This window comes from Ornithorhynchus anatinus, chromosome 11, assembly GCF_004115215.2.
Source record: "Ornithorhynchus anatinus isolate Pmale09 chromosome 11, mOrnAna1.pri.v4, whole genome shotgun sequence".
Lineage (NCBI taxonomy): Eukaryota > Metazoa > Chordata > Mammalia > Monotremata > Ornithorhynchidae > Ornithorhynchus > Ornithorhynchus anatinus.
In genome coordinates, this window is record NC_041738.1 from 60,990,488 (window position 1) to 61,010,804 (window position 20,317).

Sequence of the window (20,317 nt, forward strand, 5' to 3'; positions counted from 1 at the left end):
TATGTAGGGAGCAGGGGGCCTGGGGGCTCCAGGGGAATGAGGGGGAAGGGGGCAGGGGGCCGTGGGAGTGGGGGGGCGGGTTGTTAGGGCGGAAGCTGGGTGCTGACGGGCCTCCCCACAGGTGGCCTGCATGCAGTTCATCAACATCGTGGTCCACTCTGTGGAGAACATGAACTTCCGGGTCTTCCTTCAATACGAGTTCACCCACCTAGGTCTGGACCTCTTCCTGGAGGTGAGACCGCCCCCCACCCCTCCCCGCCATCCCCACTGCCCTCGCTCTCCCACCCTCTTGCCCACCCTGCCCCTACGGCTGCCCATCTTACCCCACCGCCCATCCCCGTAGCCCGTCTGCCTTGCCCCCACTGCCCCCTCGGGTCATCCGGCCACCCTCCCGCCTGCCCTGTCCCACCGCTCACCGTGCGCCCACAGCCCCTCTGCCCTGGCCCTACCGCCCACCATCAGTCAGTGGTATTTATTGAGTACTTACTATGTGCAAAGCACTGTACTAAGCTCTTGGGACAATGCAGAACAACAGCATTAGCAGACATGTTCCCTGCCCACAACGAGCTTACAGTCTCGAGGAAGTAGGGTGGCAGGACCAGTCCATCATGACCTTGGCAAGGGGGCTGGTAGGAGGTTACTCATCCCGCCCCCACCGCCCGCCCGTCTTGCTTCCTTCGCTCGCCCGTCCTCCCGCCTGTCCATCTGCCCGTCCTTCCGCCCTGCAAGGGGATCGGGGGAAGGCCCGGGACCCCCGGAGTCTGGCCCCGCCCTCCCTCCTGCCCGGCCCTCGGGGGTCTCTGCGGTGCCCGGGGCAGAGGGGGGCTGGTACCGGTGCCAGCGCGCCCCCCTCTCGTCCCGTGGTCCCCTCTGTTGTTCGTACCGGACGGGGCCCGTAGACCCTGCGGCACACGGAGAGCGACAAGCTGCAGGTCCAGATCCAGGCCTACCTGGACAACGTCTTCGACGTGGGGGCCCTGCTGGAGGACACGGAGACCAAGAACACGGTCCTGGAACACATGGAGGACCTGCAGGATCAGGCCGCCCAGGTGAGGACGGGGCCCCAGACCACCCATCCCATCCCACCCCGGTCAGACGTCTGGTCCGGGGGCCCAGCGGAGCCTCCGGGAGGGGACGGACGTCAGCGTCAGGACGTCTCCCCAGAGAGCCCCCACCCTTGGGGGCGGTTGACGGCCAGGGCAACACGGTGTAGAAGATGGAGCGTGGGCCTGGGAGTCAGAAGGTCATGGGTTCCAATCCTGGCTCCGCCACTTTTCTGCTGTGTGAACTTGGGCAAGTCACTTCACTTCTCTGGGCCTCAGTGACCTCATCTGTAAATTGGGGATGGAGACTGTGAGCCCCACGTGGGGCAGGGACTGTGGCCAATCTAATTGCCTCGGATCTACCCCAGCGCTTAGCACGGTGCCCGGTAGTGGTAAGCACTTACAAATACCACAGTAATTATTATTTGGGCGGGGGGGACCGGTGGGAACCCCTCCCCCAGCTGGCTGCCGGGAGCCCTGAGAGAATGAGGGGCGAGAGGCTGGCGTGGGGCAGGCGGAGGAGGGGGTGTGGGCCTTGCAGCCGTCGGGTGCGGTGCTCGGAGGCAGGGGTGGTGCGGGTTCCTGGCCCGCCGTCTTCGCCGTGCCCGCCCCCGGGCCCGGCGAAGCCAACGCAGGCGGGCGCTCACCCTGTGCCGACGCTGCTGCAGCTGACAGAGCAGCTCCGGGGCGCGGAGAACGAGTCCATGGCCAAGATCGCCGAGCTGGAGAAGCAGCTGAGCCAGGCCCGCAGGGAGGTGGAGCTGCTGCGGGTGAGCCCGAGGGTCCTGGGTTGGGGGCGCTGGGTCAGGCGGGGGGCTGGGGGGGGCCCAGGGTCGAGGATCCCGGTCGCCCACTGGGTGTCCGACCCTCTCCCCGTCCTCCCCGCCCGGCCCAGGAGCGGTTGAGCGAGACCTCGGGCCCGGAGGGCTCCCGGCCCCCGCGGGAGGCGAAGATATCCGTGGCCCCGGCTAGGCCCTCGGCCCTGGAGCTGAAGGTGGAGGAGATGGAGGAGAAGGGGTTAATTCGGATCCTCCGGGGACCCGGGGAAGATGATGTAGCCATCGAGATTGTCCCCGTTGTTGTGGCAACTCCAGTCTCCATGGAGATGACGGAGGAAGCGTCCCCTTCTGCCACCAGCTCAGGTAGTTGGGGGTGGCTGGTGGGGGGCGATGGGGGGATGGCGGGCCTGGGGGGGGTCAGGATCCGGGGGGGCGGAGGGCAAACCGGGGACTTCTCTCGGACCTTTGCCCGACCCTTGGGCAGAGGGCACGGGGAAAGGGGATCCTTGTAATCAGCCAGTCGTATTTATCGGGAGCTTACCGTGTAAGAGCACTGTCCTGAGCACTAATAATAATGACAATAATTGTGGTATTTTTTAAGCGCTTACTATGTGCCAGGCACTGCCCAAAGCGCTGGGGTGGATGGAAGCAAATTCATTCAATAGTACTTATAGTAAGCGCTCAATAAATACTATTGAATGAATGAATGAATTATTGAGCGCTTACTATGTGCAGAGCACTGTACTAAGCGCTTGGCATGGACAAATGGGTAACAGATAGAGACAGTCCCTGCCCTTTGACGGGCTCACGGTCTAATCGGAGCAAATAGGGTTGGACACAGTCCCCCGTCCCACGTGGAGCTCGCCCCATCTTACAGCTGAGGTAACTGAGGCACAGAGCTGTGAAGTGACCCGCCCAAGGTCACCCAGCAGACGAGCGGCGGAGCCGGGATTAGAACCCATGACCTTCTGACCTCCAGGCCCCGGGCTCTACCCACTAGGCCGGTGCTGGGGAAAGTACAATAGAGCAATAATAGAACTGACACATTCCCTGCCCACAACGGGTTTACAGTCAAGACGGAGAGACGGACGTTAATAGGAATAAATAAAGTGACAGATACGGACATAAACGCTGTGGGGCAAAGGGAGGGATGGATAAAGGGAGCAAGTCGAGGCAAAGGGAGTGGGTGAAGAGGAAAGGAGGGCTTAGACAGGGAAGGCCTCCTGGAGGCGATGGGCCTAGAAACCCTACGTGGGTTCGAATCCCGGCTCCGCCACCTGTCAGCTGTGTGACTTTGGGCAAGTCACTTCACTTCTCTGTGGCTCAGTAGAGAAGCAGCGTGGCTCAGTGGAAAAAGCCCGGGCTTTGGAGTCAGAGGTCATGGGTTCGAATCCTGACTCTGCCACTTGTCAGCTGTGTGACTGTGGGCAAGTCACTTCACTTCTCTGTGCCTCAGTTACCTCATCTGTAAAATGGGGATTAAGACTGCGAGCCCCACGTGGGACAACTTGATTCCCCTGTGTCTACCCCAGCGCTTAGAACAGTGCTCTGCACATAGTAAGCGCTTAACAAATACCAACATTATTATTATTATTCTCTGGTCCTCAGTGACCCCATCTGTAAAATGGGGATGAAGACCGTGAGCCCCACGTGGGACAACCTGATGGCCTTGTATCCTCCCCAGCGCTTAGAACAGTGCTTGGCACATAGTAAGCGCTTAACAAATGCCATCATTATTACTACCGAGCTTAGAACAGTGCTGGGCACATAGTAAGCGCTTAGCAAATACTAACGTTATTAATAAGGCTTTATAGGTGGGGAGAGAAAGACTGTTGGCCGGATATGAAGAGGGAGGGCGTTCCAGGCCAGAGGCAGGATGTGGGTGAGAGGTCGGCGGCGAGGTAGACGAGATGGAGGTGATTTCCTCTCAGTTCCGGCTCGACCCCCAGTGGGAGATAAAGCCAGAAATCCCAGCTCTGCCACTTTTTCTGCTGGGTGACCTTGGACAAGTCACTTAATTTCTCTGGGCCTCAGTTACCTCATCTGTCAAATGGGGATTAAGACTGTGAGCCCCACGAGGGACATGGACTGTGTCCAACCTGATTAACTTGTATCTATCTAGTTCAGTGCCTGGCGCAGAGTAAGCGCTTAAATACCATTTAGAGGAAAAAGAAAATAGAACAAAGAAGACATTGCTCTCGGCCTCCGATCAGGCAAGCGGCAAGGAGTCCCAGCAAGGGAGGGACTGATTCATTCATTCTTATTTATGGAGGGCTTACTGTGTGCAGAGCACTGTTCTAAGCACTCGGAAGACTACAATACAACAATAAACAGACGCATTCCCTGCCCACGACGAGTTTACAGTCCAGAGAGGCAAGGCAAAAGCCATTCATTCATCGGTATTTTGAGCCTCCCCTCTGTGCAAAGCACTGTGCTGGGTACTTGGCTAGACTGTTACCGATTTGTCCATTCCAAGCGCTTAGTACAGTGCTCTGCACATAGTAGAACAGTGCTCGGCACATAGTAAGCGCTTAACAAATATTAACATTATTATAGTAAGCGCTCAATAAATACTATTGAATGAATATAAGCTCCTTAAAGGCAGGACCATCATTCAATCAATCAGTGGTATTTACTGAGCGCTTACTGTGTGCAATGCAGTGTGCTAAGCACTTGGGAGAGTACAATGCAACATCAAACACATTCCCTGCCCACAGCGAGCTCCCAGTCTAGGGGTATCTACCCCAGTGCTTGACACATAGTAAGCGCTTAAGTAAATACCATCATTATTAAATGAATTTCATATAGGGGAAATAGAGTATAAATTAGTGTGCCTCAGGTCCCTCATCTGTAAAATGGGGATTAAGACCACGAGCCCCATTAGACTGTAAACCCGTCATCGGGCAGGGATTGTCTCTATCTGTTGCCGAATTGTGCACTCCAAGCGCTTAGTACAGTGCTCTGCATATAGGAAGCGCTCAATAAATACTATTGAATGAATGAATGAGTAGGAATAGTGTCTAATTTTACTGTATTCTCCCAAGAGGTCAGAACAGTGCTTCGCCCACAGTAGAGTGTCAGCTCTTTCCAGACAGGGATCTAAATCTACTGTTCTGTTCTTAGTACAGGGTTTGAAAACAACTGAAATGGGGCAGAGTTTTGCTACCCTGGGTGAAATTAAAGAAAGTTGTGGAAAGAGGGAAAAAAAACCCCCAAACCCCTAACGTGCCTGTTTCTCTGACCCTTCTCTGTCTTTTATCAATAGTCATTAGTGTTTCCTGGGGAATCAATTTGCAACTGCTCAAAATCAGTTTCTAGTAAACAGGGAATTTTAAATGCTTGCAATTTGTTCCCTTTGCAATGCTAACGAAGGATCAATAGGAGGGTTTCCACAAGATCTTGTAAATTGCCTGAAACTGCATTCTTTTCAGCATGCCGTGGGTTAGAGCCAATTTATAGCCTAAATTGTGGAATGAAAATGCATTTCATGGCAAAAATGAAGGTGAAATTAAGTGTTCAGGGGGACTCTGGGGATGACGTGATCTGGGGCAGTGAAAATTAGGTGGGGAAGGCTTCTTGGGGGAGGTGAGTTTTCAGGAGGCTTTGAAGATGGGGAGGGAGTTCCAGGTGAGTTTGGGAGGAGGGAAGAGAGTGAGCTGGGGTGAAGTGAATGAAGGGAGTGGTTATGCAAGAAGGAGCGAGTTAGGGGAGAGTCATGATCTGGTGAGGAACTTCTCTTTGATGTAGGGGTTGATGGAGCCACGCGAGGTGTTTGAAATAGCGTGGCTTAGTGGAAAAGAGCCCGGGCTTGGGAGCCAGAGGTCGTGGGTTCTAATTCTGGCTCCGCCACCTGTCCGTTGTGTGACTTTGGGCAGGTCACTTCACTACTCAGGGCCTCAGTGACCTCATCTGGAAAATGGGGATTAAGACTGTGAGCCCCATGTGAGACGATCTGATTACCCCCGGCTCCCTCCCTCTGCTCTACCCCGCTCCCCACAGCACTTGTGTATCCATGAATATATTATTCTATTTATTTTATTAATGATGTGTATCTATCTATAATTCTATTTATTTATATTGACGCTATTGATGCCAGTTGAATCGTTTTGCTGTCTCCCCCCTTCTAGACTGTGAGCCCGTTGTTGGGTAGGGACTGTCTCTATCTGTTGCTGAATTGTACTTTCAAGCGCTTAGTACAGTGCTCTGCACACAGTAAGCGCGCGATAAATACGATTGAATGAATCACCTTGTATCTACTCCCAGCGCTTAGAACAGTGCTTGGCACATAGTAAGCGTTTAACAAATACTATCATTATTATGAGGGGAGGGAAGTGTTCTGAATGGCATTTTCAGAAAATAATAATAATGTTAGTATTTGTTAAGCGCTTCCTATGTGCAGAGCACTGTTCTAAGCGCTGGGGGAGATACAGGGTCATCAGGTTGTCCCACGTGAGGCTCACAGTTAATCCCCATTTTACAGATGAGGGAACTGAGGCCTAGAGAAATGAAGTGACTCGCCCACAGTCACACAGCTGACAAGTGGCAGAGCCGGCATTCGAACCCATGACCTCTGACTCCCAAGCCCGGGCTCTTTCCACTGAGCTACGCTGATGACAGCCAGGAGTTAGGGTAGACTGAAGAGGGGAGAGGTTGGAAGCAAGGTACCAGAGGGGAAATCGATGCAGGGCTTGGACTAATCGATAGTACTTACTGAGTGCCTTCTGGGTGCTCAGTATTCTTTTATTATTATTGGAGGAGTACAGCAGAATTAGTAGCAACATTCCCTGCCCTCAAGGAGTCTACAATATAATAATAATAGTGGTATTTGTTAAACACTTACCATGTGCCGGGCACTGTACTAAGCGCTGGGGTGGATACAAGCAAATAGGGTTGGACACAGTCCCCTTCCCGCTAGGGGTTCACAGTCTTAATCCCCTTTTTCCAGATGAGGGAACTGAGGCACAGAGAAGGGACGTGACCTGCTAAGGTCACACAGCAGACAAGTGGCAGAACGGGGATTAGAACCCGGGTCCTGCTGACCCCCAAGCGCGTGCTCTATCCATTAAGCCACGCTGCTTAGTGGGGAAGACACACTAAGCAAGCATTCGATCAGTCGTATTAATGAGCTGTTACTGCGTACTGTACTAAGCGCCTGGGAGAGTACAATACAACAGAGTTGGTAGACACGTTTCCCTGCCCACAAAGAGCTTGCAGTTTAGAAGGGGAGAGAGACATTAATAGAAATCAATTATAGAGTCATTCATTCGATCGTATTGAGAAGCAATGTGGCTTAGTGACAAGAGCCCAGGCTTGGGAGCCAGAGGACATGGGTTCTAATTCCGGCTCCTCCACTTGTCTGCTGTGTGACCCTGGGCAAGTCACTTCGCTTCTCTGTGCCTCAGTTCCCTCATCTGTAAAATGGGGATCGAGACTGTGAGCCCCACATGGGACGGGCACATAGTAAGCAGCATGGCTCAGTGGAAAGAGCCTGGGCTTGGGTGTCAGAGGTCATGAGTTTGAATCCCGGCTCTGCCACTTGTCAGCTGTGTGACTGTAGGCAAGTCACTTAACCTCTCTGTGCCGGTTACCTCATCTGTAAAATGGGGATTAACCGTGAGCCTCACATGGGACAACCTGATTACCCTGTATCTACCCCAGCGCTTAGAACAGTGCTCGGCACATAGTAGGCGCTTAACAAATACCAACATTATTATTAAGCGCTTAACAAATACCATAAGTATTTTTATTATTGTATTTATTGAGTGCTAATATGTGCAGAGCACTGTACTAGGTGTTAGGGCGAGTACAATAAGACAAGAAACAGACACATTCCCGGCCCGCAAGGAGCTTACCCTCTAGAGGATATGGAGACTGTGAGCCCGTCATTGGGCAGGGATTGTCTCTATCTGTTGCCGAATTGTCCATTCCAAGCGCTTAGTACAGTGCTCTGCACATAGTAAGCGCTCAATAAATACTACTGAATGAATGAATATGGACATAAGTGCTGTGGGGCTGAGGGAGGGGTGAATAAAGGGCGCAAATCGAACGCCAAGGGTGACGCAGAAGGGAGTGGGAAAAGAGGAAATGAGAGCTTCGTCGGGGAAGGCCTCTTGGCGATGTTTTAATAAATCCAGGTCTCAACTCATTTCTGCTTCCATTTCCAGATGTCCCAGAGGCTGCCCAACCCCCGGCCACCCCGCCGCCTCTGCTCAGCACCCACCCACCCACCCAACAGGAAAGCCCACCTTCTGAGCTCCCACCCGCCCCACCCCTTCCCGGGAGTCCAGATCTGCCCCCTGCCCCGCCCCTTCCCGGGGGTCAGGACTTGCCCCCCGCCCCACCCCTTCCGGGGAGCCAGGACCTGCCCCCGGCCCCGCCCCTGCCCTGGAGTCAGGACTTGCCCCCCGCCCCTCCGCTGCCGGGGACCCTGCCACCCCCTCCGCCCCCGCCGCCGCCTGACGGACTGCCCCCTCCTCCTCCCCCTCCCGGGGGTCCGGCCGCAGCGTTCGGGGACCAGTGTCCAGCGGCCGGCTCAGGTGAGTTCGTTCGTTCATTTAAGCGCTTACTGGGTGCGGAGCACTGTACTAAGCGTTTGGAAAGAACAGCACAACAATATACGGTGACATTCCCCGCCCGCAACGCCCTCACGGTCCAGATGGCGTGGCGGGGAGACGGACGTCAATACAAATAAGGAAAATGACAGCTGTGGACACGAGTGCTGTGGGGTCGGGAGGGGGGAAGAGCAAAGGGAGGATGTCGGGGCGACGCAGAAGGGAGGGGGAGATGGGGAAAAGTGGGGCTTAATCTGGGAAGACCTCTTGGAGGAGATGGGCCTCGGTGGGGCCAGAGGCCGGGGAAACGGGGCCCGGAGGGGCCCGCTGGTCCAGGACGATGGGGGACGTTGTGAGTCTTTTCTGCGGCGGACTGAGTGGGCTCCCCTCCCCTTCCCCTGCCTAGCCCAGCTTCCCCCCACCCCGGGACCTTCGGCGGTGCCCCCCGCCGAGTCCGAGCACCCCCTTTCCCCCCACTTTCCCCCACAGTCAAGGCCAAGCAGCCGATCCAGACCAAGTTCCGGATGCCCCTCTTCAACTGGGTGGCACTGAAGCCCAACCAGATCACGGGCACCGTCTTCACCGAGCTCAACGACGAGAAAGTGTTGCAGGTAGAGACCCCGGCCCCACCCCTGGGCTCGGCCCCCTGCCCCGTCCCACCTCTAGTTCCAGCAGCACGGCCTAGCGGATAGATCCCGGGCCTGGGAGTCACGAGGTCGTGGGTTCTAATCCCAGCTCCGCCACTTGTCTGCTCTGTGACCTTGTAAAGTCACTTCACTTCCTCTGGGGCTCAGTGACCTCCTCTGGAAAACGGGGATGGCCACGGTGAGCCCCACGCAAAACAGGGACTGGGGTCCAAACCGCTTTGCTCGTATCCACCCCAGCGCTTAGAAGAGTGCCTGGCACGTAGTAAATGCTTAATAAATATTACAGTTATTATTATTAGTCCCAGCTCCTGGCCCAGCTTTATTATTATTTTGGTATTTGTCAAGCACTTACTAGGTGCCATGCACTGTTCTAAGCGCTGGGATACATACAAGATAATAAGGTTGTCCCAAGTGGGCCTCACAGTCTTCATCCCCATTTTCCAGATGAGGTCACTGAAGCACAGAGAAGATAAATGACTTGCCCAGGGTCACACAGCAGACAAGTGGCAGAGCCGGGATTAGAACCCACGTCCTCTGACTCCCAAACCCGGGCTCTATCCACTAAGCCACTCTGTTTCCACAACCCCCAACCCCACCCCTAGTCAGTCAGTCATATTTTGTGAGCGCTTACTGTGTGCTGAGCACTGTACTAAGCGCTTGAGAGAATATGGTACAACAACAAACAGACACATTCCCCGCCCACAACGAGTTTGTAGTCTAGAGGATGAGTTTACATAGTCCCAGCCCCTAAACCCTCGAGGGGGAGGCAGACATCAGTAGAGAAGCAGCATGGTTAAGTGGCAAAAGCCCGGGCTTGGAAGTCAGAGGTCATGGATTCTAATCCCGACTCCCTCACATGTCAGCTGTGTGACTTTGGGCGTCACTTCCCTTCTCTGGGCCTCAGTTCCCTCCTCTGGAAAATGGGAATGAAGACTGTGAGCCCCACGTGGGACAACCTGATTACCTTGTATCCACCCCAGCGCATAACACCTAGTGAGCGCTTAACAGATACCAACGTTATTATTATCATCAATAGAAATCAATAAATTACGGATGTGGACACAAGTGCTGTGGGGCTGAGGGAGGAGGGAATAAAGGGTGAAAATCCAAGGGCAAGAGTGAGGCAGAAGGGAGTGGGGGAAGAGGACATGAGGGCTTAGTCAGGGAAGGCCTCTCGGAGGAGATGGGCTTTTAATAGAGAAGCAGCGTGGCTCGGTGGAAAGAGCCCGGGCTTGGGAGTCAGAGGTACTTCTTGGTGCCTCAGTTACCTCATCTGGAAAATGGGGATTAACTGTGAGCCTCACCTGATGACCCCGTATCTATCCCAGCGCTTAGAACAGTGCTCTGCACATAGTAAGCGCCTAACAAATACCAATATTATTAATAAGATTTCGAAGGTGGGTGGTCCCCACCCCCACCTCAGAGCCCGACCTCTGGACTCCCAGGGAGGGGGCAGCGAGACTCCCACCAGTCCTGGGTTGGGGAGAATGGGGGGTCCTGCCCAAGCCCCAGGGCCTGACCCTACTGGGGCGATCTGGAGCTGGATTGGGTGGGGATCCTGGGTCGGGTGACCTTGGGCTCTTCTCTCTGAGCGACTGTAAGCTCGTTTGGGACAGGGGACGTGTCTCTCCCAAGTGCTTAGTATGGTGCTCTGCACACAGTAAGCGCTCAGTAAGTACCATTGACTCACTGGTCCTCCTCCCCGACCCCGGGGGCCTGGCCAGGAGCTGGACATGAGTGACTTTGAGGAGCAGTTCAAGACGAAGTCTCAAGGCCCCAGCGTGGATCTGAGCGCCCTCAAGGTGAAGGTGGCCCACAAGGCTCCCAGCAAGGTGACCCTCATTGAGGCCAACCGGGCCAAGAACCTGGCCATCACCCTGCGCAAAGGCAACCTGGGCGCTGACCGCATCTGCCAGGCCATCGAGACGTAAGTGTCCCTGTCCCTCCTCTTCCGCTCGCGGCCCCACGGCCCCCAATCTGTCCCTTGCCCCTGCTCGACTCCTCCAGTGCTCTGGGGCTGTGCCCACCCCCCAAAATCTTCCATGGGGCAGAAGCAGGATGGCGTAGTGGATAGAGCCCGGGCCCGGGAGTCAGAAGGTCATGGCTTCTAATCCCGGCTCCGCCGCTCGTCTGCTGTTTAACCTTGGGCGAGTCGCTTCGCTTCTCTGGGCCTCAGCGACCTCATCTGTAAAATGGGGATTGACGCTGTGAACCCTAAGTGGGACAAGGACTGTGTCCGACCCTATTTGCTCATATCCACCCCAGCGCTTGGTACAATGTCTGGCACACAGTAAGCACTTAACACATACCATCATTATAATAACCAGGGGTAAGCAGTCAGTGAATCGTATTTATTGAGCGCTTACTGTGTGCAGAGCGCTTGGGAAAGGATTATAGAACGATACGACAGACAGATTCCCTGCACACCATGATCTTACAGTCTAGAGGGGGAGACAGATATTAATAGAAATAAATAAATGACAGATAAGGACATAAGTGCTGTGGGGCTGGGCGGGTAGTACCCCCTGAGTTCCCTCCTGGCCTGTTTCCCCCTTCTCAATCCCTCCCCCGCCCCCCATAATGCTTCCCCGATTGGTGGGAGAGTGTGTGGGGGGCTGGGTAATCTGTAATTTATTTCTATTAATATGTCTCCCCCTCTAGCTTATTGTGGGCAAGGAATGTGTGTCCTTATTTTTCTATTGTCCTCTCCCGAGCACTTAGTACAGTGCTCTGCACACAGTGAGCGCTCAATAAATCCCATTGAATGAATGAATGTCTGGCTCAGGGGAGGGACATCGGGAAGTGTCCGGGGATGGGCCCGCGCCTCCCACCCCACGCTCCCGTCCACCCCGGCCCTGCCCAGGTACGACCTGCAGGTCCTGAGCCTGGACTTCCTGGAGCTGCTGAGCCGGTTTCTGCCCACGGAGTACGAGCTGACCCTGATCCAGCGCTACGAGCGGGACCAGAGGCCCGTGGACCAGCTTTCCGACGAGGACCGCTTCATGCTGCGCTTCAGCCGCATCCCCCGCCTGGCCGACCGCATGGCCACCCTGGCTTTCTTGGGCAACTTCGCCGACACCAGCCAGCTGCTCATGCCGGTGCGGGCCCCCGGGGGCCGGGGGGGGGGTCTCCTTCCCTTTGGAGAACGGTGGCGGGGGGGGAGCTTCGGCCCAGGGGCTCAGAAAGGGGCAGGGCCGAGCCTGGTTGGGGGCAAAGGAGGCATCTCATCCCCCGGGCCTCTAACGATCAATCGATGGTATTTATTGAGCGTTTACTATGTGCAGAACACTGCACTTAGCGCTTGCGAGAGGGCGATGCCACAGAACTAGCCCACCCTCGACTCTTCAGTGCCCTCCACCCCTCCGCTGTCCCGAGCCTCCCTCTCTCCTCGCCCCTTCCCACCGGCCCCCAGCTCACCCTCCCCTCCTCCACAGCAACTGAACGCCATCATCGCGGCCTCCATGTCGGTCAAGTCTTCGGACAAACTCCGCAACATCCTGGAGGTGAGGGGGGAGGCGAGGCGGGATCCGGGCCTGCCGCTCCCATCCCGCCTCCGCTCCCGGAGATGTTGGGGCGGTGGAGACCCAAGGCCGGGCTAGGGGAGGTTGGGGGGTCGGGGCCGGCCGGGAGGCGCCTTCCCGCCCCCCTAACGTGGATGCCGACCTTTTGGGTTCAGGCCCCCTGAATCCCCCTGCCCTTCCATCCCCCCCGCAGATCGTGCTGGCCTTCGGCAACTACATGAACAGCAGCAAGCGAGGCTCCGCCTACGGTTTCCGGCTGCAGAGCCTGGACATGGTAGGCCGAGGGCCCGCCCGGCGCCAGCCCTTTGGGGGGTAACCCTCGGGGCCCGGCATCCGGGCACTGAGGGCCTCTTCCGAGAGGTCTGCCCTGATTAATCTCCCACCTCCTACCTTATAGCCTTCCAACCCCCACGTCAGCAATGTCACATCTCCATGACACAGTGGTTAGAGCGCGGGGCTGGGAGTCAGGCGGTCATGGGTTCTAATCCTGATCTGTCGCATGTCTGTGTGACCTTGGGCAAGTCACTTCTCTGTGCCTCAGTGACCTCATCTGTAAAATGGCTGTGAGCCCCACGTGGGACAACCTGACGACCTTGTATCTACCCCAGCGCTTCGAACAGTGCTTGGTACATAATAAACGCTTAAATACCATCATCATTATTATTATCATCATCTCCCGAACCTCCGGGTACTCACCCCCTTCCCCCGACCTGGTGGAGTTGGCAGATCTGTCATTTATTTTAGCATCCATCACTAGACCGTGAGCTCCTTGAGGGGCAGAGATTGTTCCTACTATCGTTTGTTTTATGGTATTTGATAAGCACTTACTATGGATCGGGCGCTGTACTAAACGCTGGGGTAGATAATCGATGGTATTGGTTGAGCGCTTACTATGTGCTTGGAAGAGTACAATTCAACAGAATTAGTGGACACATACCCTGCCCATAACGTGCACGTACGATTATCAGCTTGGACACAATCCCGAACCCATATGGGGCTCACGGCCCAAGTCGGAGGGAGGAGGGTTTAATCTCCATTTTCCAGATGAGGCAACTGAGGCCCGGAGAAGTGACTTGCTCAAGGTCACACAGCAGACAAGCGGTGAGCAACGAGCTCACGGTCTAGAAGCGGGGAGACGGACATCAATACAAATAAATAAAGTGACCGCTCTGGACGTGAGTGCCGTGGGGCTGGGAGGCGTAGGAAGAGGAAAGGGAGCAAGTCAGGACGACGCAGAAGGGAGTGGGAGATGAGGATAAGTGGGTTCAGATGAGGATAAGTGGGTTCCTCCCCCGCAGCTGCTGGAGATGAAGTCGACGGACAGGAAGCAGACGCTCCTGCACTACCTGGTGCGGGTGATCGGCGAAAAATACCCGCAGCTCACTGGCTTCCACACGGACCTCCACTTCCTGGACAAGGCGGGGGCAGGTGCGTGGGTCACCCCTCTCCCTGGAGGCCCGGGAGGGGGGCGGACCGGCAGCTGGGGCCGCCCGCAGCTGGACGTCCTCCCGTTGCTTCTTTCCCCCAGTGTCCCTGGACAGCGTCCTGCAAGACATGCGGGCCCTGCAGAAAGGCATGGAGCTGGCCCGGCGTGAGTTCATGCGCCAGGATGACAACCCCGTGCTCAAGGACTTCCTCAAGGCCAACGGCGACGTCATGGAGAAGCTGCTGGCCGACAGCAAGACCGCCCAGGTGGGGGACGCGGCAGAGGGGCCGGGGCTCACCCCTACCGAAGTCCGGTCTCTGCCCTGCCGGCAGTGCCCCGGGAAGTCAGGCTGGGAATCGTGAGAGGCGGGTGGGGAGAGGAGGGATCGGGTGGGAGGGGGGCGGCCCGGCACCATGGCGATGCCCGGGGCTGAATGGCGATGCCTGCAGGAGGCGTACGAATCCGTGGTGGAGTACTTTGGTGAGAACCCCAAGACCACGCCCCCCTCCATGTTCTTTCCGGTGTTCAGCCGCTTCATCAAGGCCTATAAGGTAAGGGGCTGGGGGCGGCCCGTGGGGAGGTAGGGGGTGCTAGGGCGGGTCACGGGGGACGCTGGGGCAGGGACGACCGTGGACAGGTGGCAGGAGGGGCTGGGGCGTCAAGGCCAGCTCCGGGTTCCCAGTTGCCCTGACCCCTGACCCTTCCAGAAAGCGGAGCAGGACGTGGAGCTGTGGAAGAAGCAGGAGGTGGCGGCCGTCTCGGAGGAAGGGCCGGACGCCCCGGGGAAAGCCGAACTCAAGGAACCCAAGGTCAGATCGGGGGTGGCCTTCCGGCCGGATCCTTCCCCGCAGCGGGGGGTGGGTGGGCAGGGAGCTTCTGGCATCGAAGCGGGGTGAGACAGGAGGGGGGGGAACAGCGAGACCTGTCAGGAGGCACAGCCTGGTGAACCCCCCTCTGCCGCTCCGCAGTCCCCCACCCACAAAGCCCGACGGCAGCAGATGGATCTGATCTCGGAGCTGAAGAGGAAACAGCAGAAGGAGCCGCTAATCTACGAGGGTGACCGGGATGGGGCCATTGAGGACATCATCACCGGTGAGGGGGGCTTGGGAGGGCCCGGGGGGGATCCCGGGATCTGCCTCAAGGTTTCTTCTCTTCCTCCTCCTTCCTCCTCCTCCACCTGCCTGCCTGTCCGCTCTACCCTGGAGTCGGGGCCGCCCTAGGGACCCTGCCCCACCCCTTCCTCAGTCAGTCGTTACGTATTGAGCGCTTATGGTGTGCAGAGCATTATACTAAGCGCTCGGGAGAGTACAATATAACAATATAATAGACACATTCCCTGCCCACAACGAGGTTACAGTCTAGAGGGGGAGAAACACATTAGTAGAAATAAAGAAATGAAGGATATGGATGTAAGTTCTGTGGGGTTGGGAGCGGGGATGAATAAAAGGAGCAAATCAGGGAGACGCAGAAGGGAGTGGGAGAAGAGGAAAGGGGGGCTTAGTCAGGGAAGACCTCCTGGAAGAGATGGGCCTTCAATAAGGCTTTGAAGGGGAGGAGAGTAATTGCTGGGTAGGAGGAGGGAGAGAGTTCCAGGCCAGAGGCAGGACGTGGGCGAGAGGTGAGCGGCGAGATCGCCTCCGTCGCCTCCGAGCGGTGCAGCTGGCTCTGGGGCTCCGGGGTTGGGTCAGCCGGGGCTCACCCCAACTGCCTCACTGTGGGGCGGGGCGCCCGCACCCTGGGAGGGACTGTGGAGACCGGCTTACCCCACCCCCACAAAGTCCAACCCACGGAGGGGATTTCCCGGTCGTCAGACTGGACATAAGCCCGCTGAACCTCAGACGCCCCGCCTCGCTTCCCCGTCACCTCCCGCTTCTCGGGGAGCTCAGTGATGGGAAAACGGTCTCTGAAGGGAGCCTGGACTTGGCCTGCTCCAGTCCGGCCTGCCGATCGACCCCTCGATCGATCTTATTTATTGAGCGCTTACAGTGTGCAGAGCACGGTACTAAGCGCTTGGGAGAGCACATAATGGTCACATTCCCTGCCCACAGCGAGCTTACTGTGTAGACGGAGGTCTGTCAGAATCACTGGCCACTGGATCACACGTCCCCTCTCTCTGGGTTATGCCTTCCATCTGCCTCATTTCCTGCTGCTGCTCTGTCTCTCTGTCTGTCTTCCACCCCGCCCGCCCACCCGCCGTCCCCCTAGTACTGAAGACCGTGCCCTTCACGGCACGAACGGGCAAGCGGGCATCTCGGCTCTTCTGCGAGTCCAGCTTCAGTGATGAGAGCCCCCTCTAGCCCTTCCCCCAGCCCAGAGGTAACCCCCGGCCCCCTCCCGACCCCAGAGCCTATGCCTCCCTCCCCTTCTCCCCTTACCCCGCTGGGCTCTGCTCCGTCCTGGCAGCGATGGGGGCGGGTATTGGGTTCCAGTCGCTCCCTTCTCCCTTCCTGTTCTAGAACGGCGACTAGGCTGCTCGCATGTGCAGCTGCTGGGCGGGGGGGGGGGGTCCTCCCCAGTCCCACCCCCAGCCCCCCACCCCAGAGGAGGGCACAGGTAGGCCCACCAGCCAGTGGGCCCTGAGCCCCTCCTGGGAGCTAGAGATTCCCTCCTCTCTGCCTGGGCAGGCTGGTGGGAAGCTGGAGAGCTGGGGTCGCTGCCCTGTCCTCTTGGGCAAACCCACTCTTGGCCGGAGAGGTGCCCCCAAGCCCCCAGGCGCCACTCTGAGCTGCATAAACAATGTCTCTCTCTCTCTCTCTCTTCCCACCAACCCAGATCTGCGGAGCCAACCTTACCGGGCCGACGTAGGCCGCCGCAGCGGCCGCAGAAGGGGCCCGGGCCCCCCCCTGCAAGTAACCTCCGACCTCTCGCTGTAGGCCGCAGAGCCGGGGTCTGGATCCTCGCGTCCAGGCTCCCTCCGGGCAGACCCCTCCGGAGGGCAGGACTCAAGCCGTGACTCCTCGGCCCGTCCGTGGGGGTGGGAGGGCGGGGGGGCTGGGCCGGACTCTGCTCCTTCCAAATCCGGCCCGCATCCCCCATCCTCCTGTGCCCATCCTCCACACTGCACCTTCACTCCGGGCTCCCTCCCTCGCCGGGTTAGCCTTCGGCCCTCGCCCGGTGGCGAGAACGAGGGTCAAGGGGGAGTCCCGCCCTCTCCGCAGGTGAGCCTCTGCCCCTGCTCTGGGCTCCGCACTTCGCCCCCCGCCCCCAGAGGGTAGCACAGCTTGGCCCCTCCACCCCGACCCCCGACGACGGTGCGGTGGCCGCCACCCTCCCGCCCCCCACCCCGGCCCCTCTCGGAAGCCATACCCAGCCGCTGCCGCTCCCACCGCCGAGCGGCCCGCCGGGACCCCAGCCTGTAATTTATCAGATGCCTTGTCCCCTCCCACCCCCCTCAGAGCAATCGCACCCGCTGGGATCTTATTTTTATACGGAGCCTGCCCTGGCTCGGCCAATAAACTGGTTTGGAAGAGACCGCTTTGACTCATTCTATAATAATAATAATAATAATGTTGGTATTTGTTAAGCGCTTACTATGTGCAGAGCACTGTTCTAAGCGTTGGGGGAGATACAGGGGAATCAGGTCGTCCCACGTGAGCCTCACAGTCTTAATCCCCATTTTGCCGATGAGGTTACAGAGGCACCGAGGAGTGAAGTGACTTACCCACGGTCACACAGCTGACACGTGGCAGAGCTGGGATTTGAACTCATGACCTCTGACTCCCAAGCCCGGGCTCTTTCCACTGAGCCACGCTGCTTCTCAATCTATCTGGGCCTCTCCGCCTTCCCCCTGCTGTAATAATCATAATAATAATAATTGTCATATTTGCTAAGCGCTTACTATGTGCCAGGCACTGTTCTAAGTGCTGGGGTAGATACGAGCTAATCGGGTGGGACGCGGTCCCTGTCCCACGCAGGGTTCACAGTCCTGAACGTTAAACTGTGTAAACACTGATCGTGTTAAGTAAGCACTTAACAAATACCAACATTATTATTATTAATCACACTGCTTCTTTACAAATCAACAGCGTCAGCAGATACGTTCCCTGACCACAACGAGCTTACATACAGACAGACATATGAATGAATATGTAATTTATAATATATAATTTAAAGACAGGTACATAAATCAGGCGATTGTATTTACTAAGCACTTACTGTGTGCAGGGCATTGTACTAAGTACTTGGGAGAGTCCAATACCTCAGTATAACAGTATAACGGTGGGGGAGATGAGATTAGAATCCAGGTCCTTCTGACTCCCGGGACCGGGCTCTAACCAATTGGCCACGCTGTTTCTCTAAGGTGTTAGCCCACCTCGGCCTTCCCCGCACCGTCTCTTCTTGACTCTAACACCCCTCAGCCCTGGCAACCTGGCACCCCTCAGTAGGGGCTCAGGGCAGTCCCTGGGAGGGCTTGGGGGTAGTACAAAAATAATAATCATAATTAATTATGATTGGGGTATTTAAGCACTTACTATGTGCCAGGCACTGTGCAAAGCGTGGGGTAGATACGAGTTAGTTTGGACGCGGTCCCTGTCTCGCATGGGGATGGCAGTCTTAATCTCCATTTTCCAGATGAGGGAACTGAGGCCCAGAGAAATGAAGTGATTTGCCCAAGGTCACACAGCTGCCATGTGGCAGAGCTGAGATTAGAACCCATGACCTTCTGACTCCCAGGCCTGGGCTCTATCCACTAGAACACACTGCAGTGTGGCTCAGCGGAAAAAGCCCGGGCTTAGGAGTCTGAGATCATGGGTTCTAATCCCGGCTCCGCCACCTGTCAGCTGTGTGACTTTGGGCAAGTCACTTCACTTCCCGGTGCCTCAGTTCTCTCATCTGTAAAGTGGGAACTGAGACTGTGAGCCTCACGTGGGACAACCTGATGATCCTCTATCTACCCCAGCGCTTAGAACAGCGCTTTGCACATAGTAAGCACTTAACAAATGCCAACATTATTATTATTATTAATCACACTGCTTCTTTACAAATCAACAGCATCAGCAGATACGTTCCCTGACCACAACGAACTTACATACGGACATTCATATGAATGAATACGTAATTTATAATATATGATTTAAAGACAGGTACATAAATCAGGCGATTGTATTTACTAAGCACTTACTGTGTGCAGGGCATTGTACTAAGTACTTGGGAGAGTCCAATAGCACAGTATAACAGACTTAGTACAGTGCTCTGCACATAGTAAACGCTCAATAAATACTATTGAATAAACATTCCCTGCCCACGACAAGCTTACAGTCCGGGGGGGGGACAGACATTAATATGAATAAATAAAATGACAGCTATGGATATAAGGGGCAGGGAGGGGGGATGAATAAATGGAGCAAGTCAGAGTGAAGCAGAAGGGAGGGGGAGACGAGGAAAGTTGGGGGCTTAATCAGGGAAGGCCTTTTGGAGGAGATGGGCCCTCAATAAGGCTTTGAAGGAGGGGAGAGTCATGGTCTGTGGGATATGAGAAGCATAGAGAAGCAGCGTGGCTCAGTGGAAAGAGCCCGGGCTTGGGAGTCCGGGGTCATGGGTTTGAATCCCAGCTCTGCCACTTGTCAGCTGTGTGACTGTGGGCAAGTCACTTCACTTCTCTGGGCCTCAGTCCCCTCATCGGTCAAATGGGGATTAACTGTGAGCCTCACGTGGGACAACCTGATGACCCTGTATCTCCCCCAGCGTTTAGAACAGTGCTCCACACAGAGTAAGCGCTTAACAAATACCAACATTATTATTATTATATGAAGGGGGAGGGCTCTCCGGGCCAGAGAAAGGACGCGGGCCAGGGGTCGGCGGTCAGACAGGTGAGCCCAATGAAAAGGTTAGCGGCACCAGAGGAGCAAAGTGTGCGGGGTGGGTTGTAGTAGGAGAGTAGCGAGGTAAGGTAGGAGGGGGTGAGGGGATGGACTGCTTTAAAGTGCGTATATCTTTCCAGGCAATTAGTACAGTGCCCTGCACAGAGTAAACGTTCAATAAGTACCCCTGATTGACGGGAAGGGGGGACGAGGGGAGGTGGGGGGATGAGGGGAGGTGGGCAGCCGCAGGGCTCGTCAGCCCGCCGCCCCCACCTCCTGCTGGCTCATCTGGAACCCGGCATGGAGCCTTTGAGCTTCGGCTTAGTCCCCCGCCCCTTTATTGTATTTTATTTTAAAATGGTATTTCTTAAGCTCTTACTATGTTCCCAACACTTTTCTAAGCACTTGGATAGATACAAGTCAATTAGGTTGGATTCTGTCCCTGTCCCGCACGGGGCTCACAGTCTAAGTAGCAGAGAGAACTGGAGAAGTGAGGCACGGATGAGGGAAGTGACTTACCCAAGGTCACACAGCAAGCATTTAGCGGAG

At 56.2% G+C, this 20,317-nt stretch overlaps 1 protein-coding gene across 1 annotated transcript in view; it reads left to right on the forward strand.

The window, feature by feature from the left end:
• The window catches only part of FMNL1 (formin like 1), a 51,097-nt gene extending 33,658 nt beyond the window's left edge, over positions 1 to 17,439 (forward strand). Inside the window, exons 11-27 of the mRNA XM_029076120.2 lie at positions 122 to 232; positions 900 to 1,049; positions 1,712 to 1,813; positions 1,939 to 2,185; positions 7,987 to 8,120; positions 8,274 to 8,358; positions 8,863 to 8,984; positions 10,745 to 10,947; positions 11,884 to 12,118; positions 12,455 to 12,523; positions 12,735 to 12,815; positions 13,840 to 13,969; positions 14,070 to 14,233; positions 14,417 to 14,518; positions 14,675 to 14,776; positions 14,936 to 15,059; positions 16,740 to 17,439. Coding sequence (XP_028931953.1) covers positions 122 to 232; positions 900 to 1,049; positions 1,712 to 1,813; positions 1,939 to 2,185; positions 7,987 to 8,120; positions 8,274 to 8,358; positions 8,863 to 8,984; positions 10,745 to 10,947; positions 11,884 to 12,118; positions 12,455 to 12,523; positions 12,735 to 12,815; positions 13,840 to 13,969; positions 14,070 to 14,233; positions 14,417 to 14,518; positions 14,675 to 14,776; positions 14,936 to 15,059; positions 16,740 to 16,840 — 2,262 coding nt within the window. The 3' untranslated portion in view covers positions 16,841 to 17,439. The remainder of the gene's footprint in view (positions 1 to 121; positions 233 to 899; positions 1,050 to 1,711; positions 1,814 to 1,938; positions 2,186 to 7,986; positions 8,121 to 8,273; positions 8,359 to 8,862; positions 8,985 to 10,744; positions 10,948 to 11,883; positions 12,119 to 12,454; positions 12,524 to 12,734; positions 12,816 to 13,839; positions 13,970 to 14,069; positions 14,234 to 14,416; positions 14,519 to 14,674; positions 14,777 to 14,935; positions 15,060 to 16,739) is intronic.
• Positions 17,440 to 20,317: the final 2,878 nt, after the last annotated feature.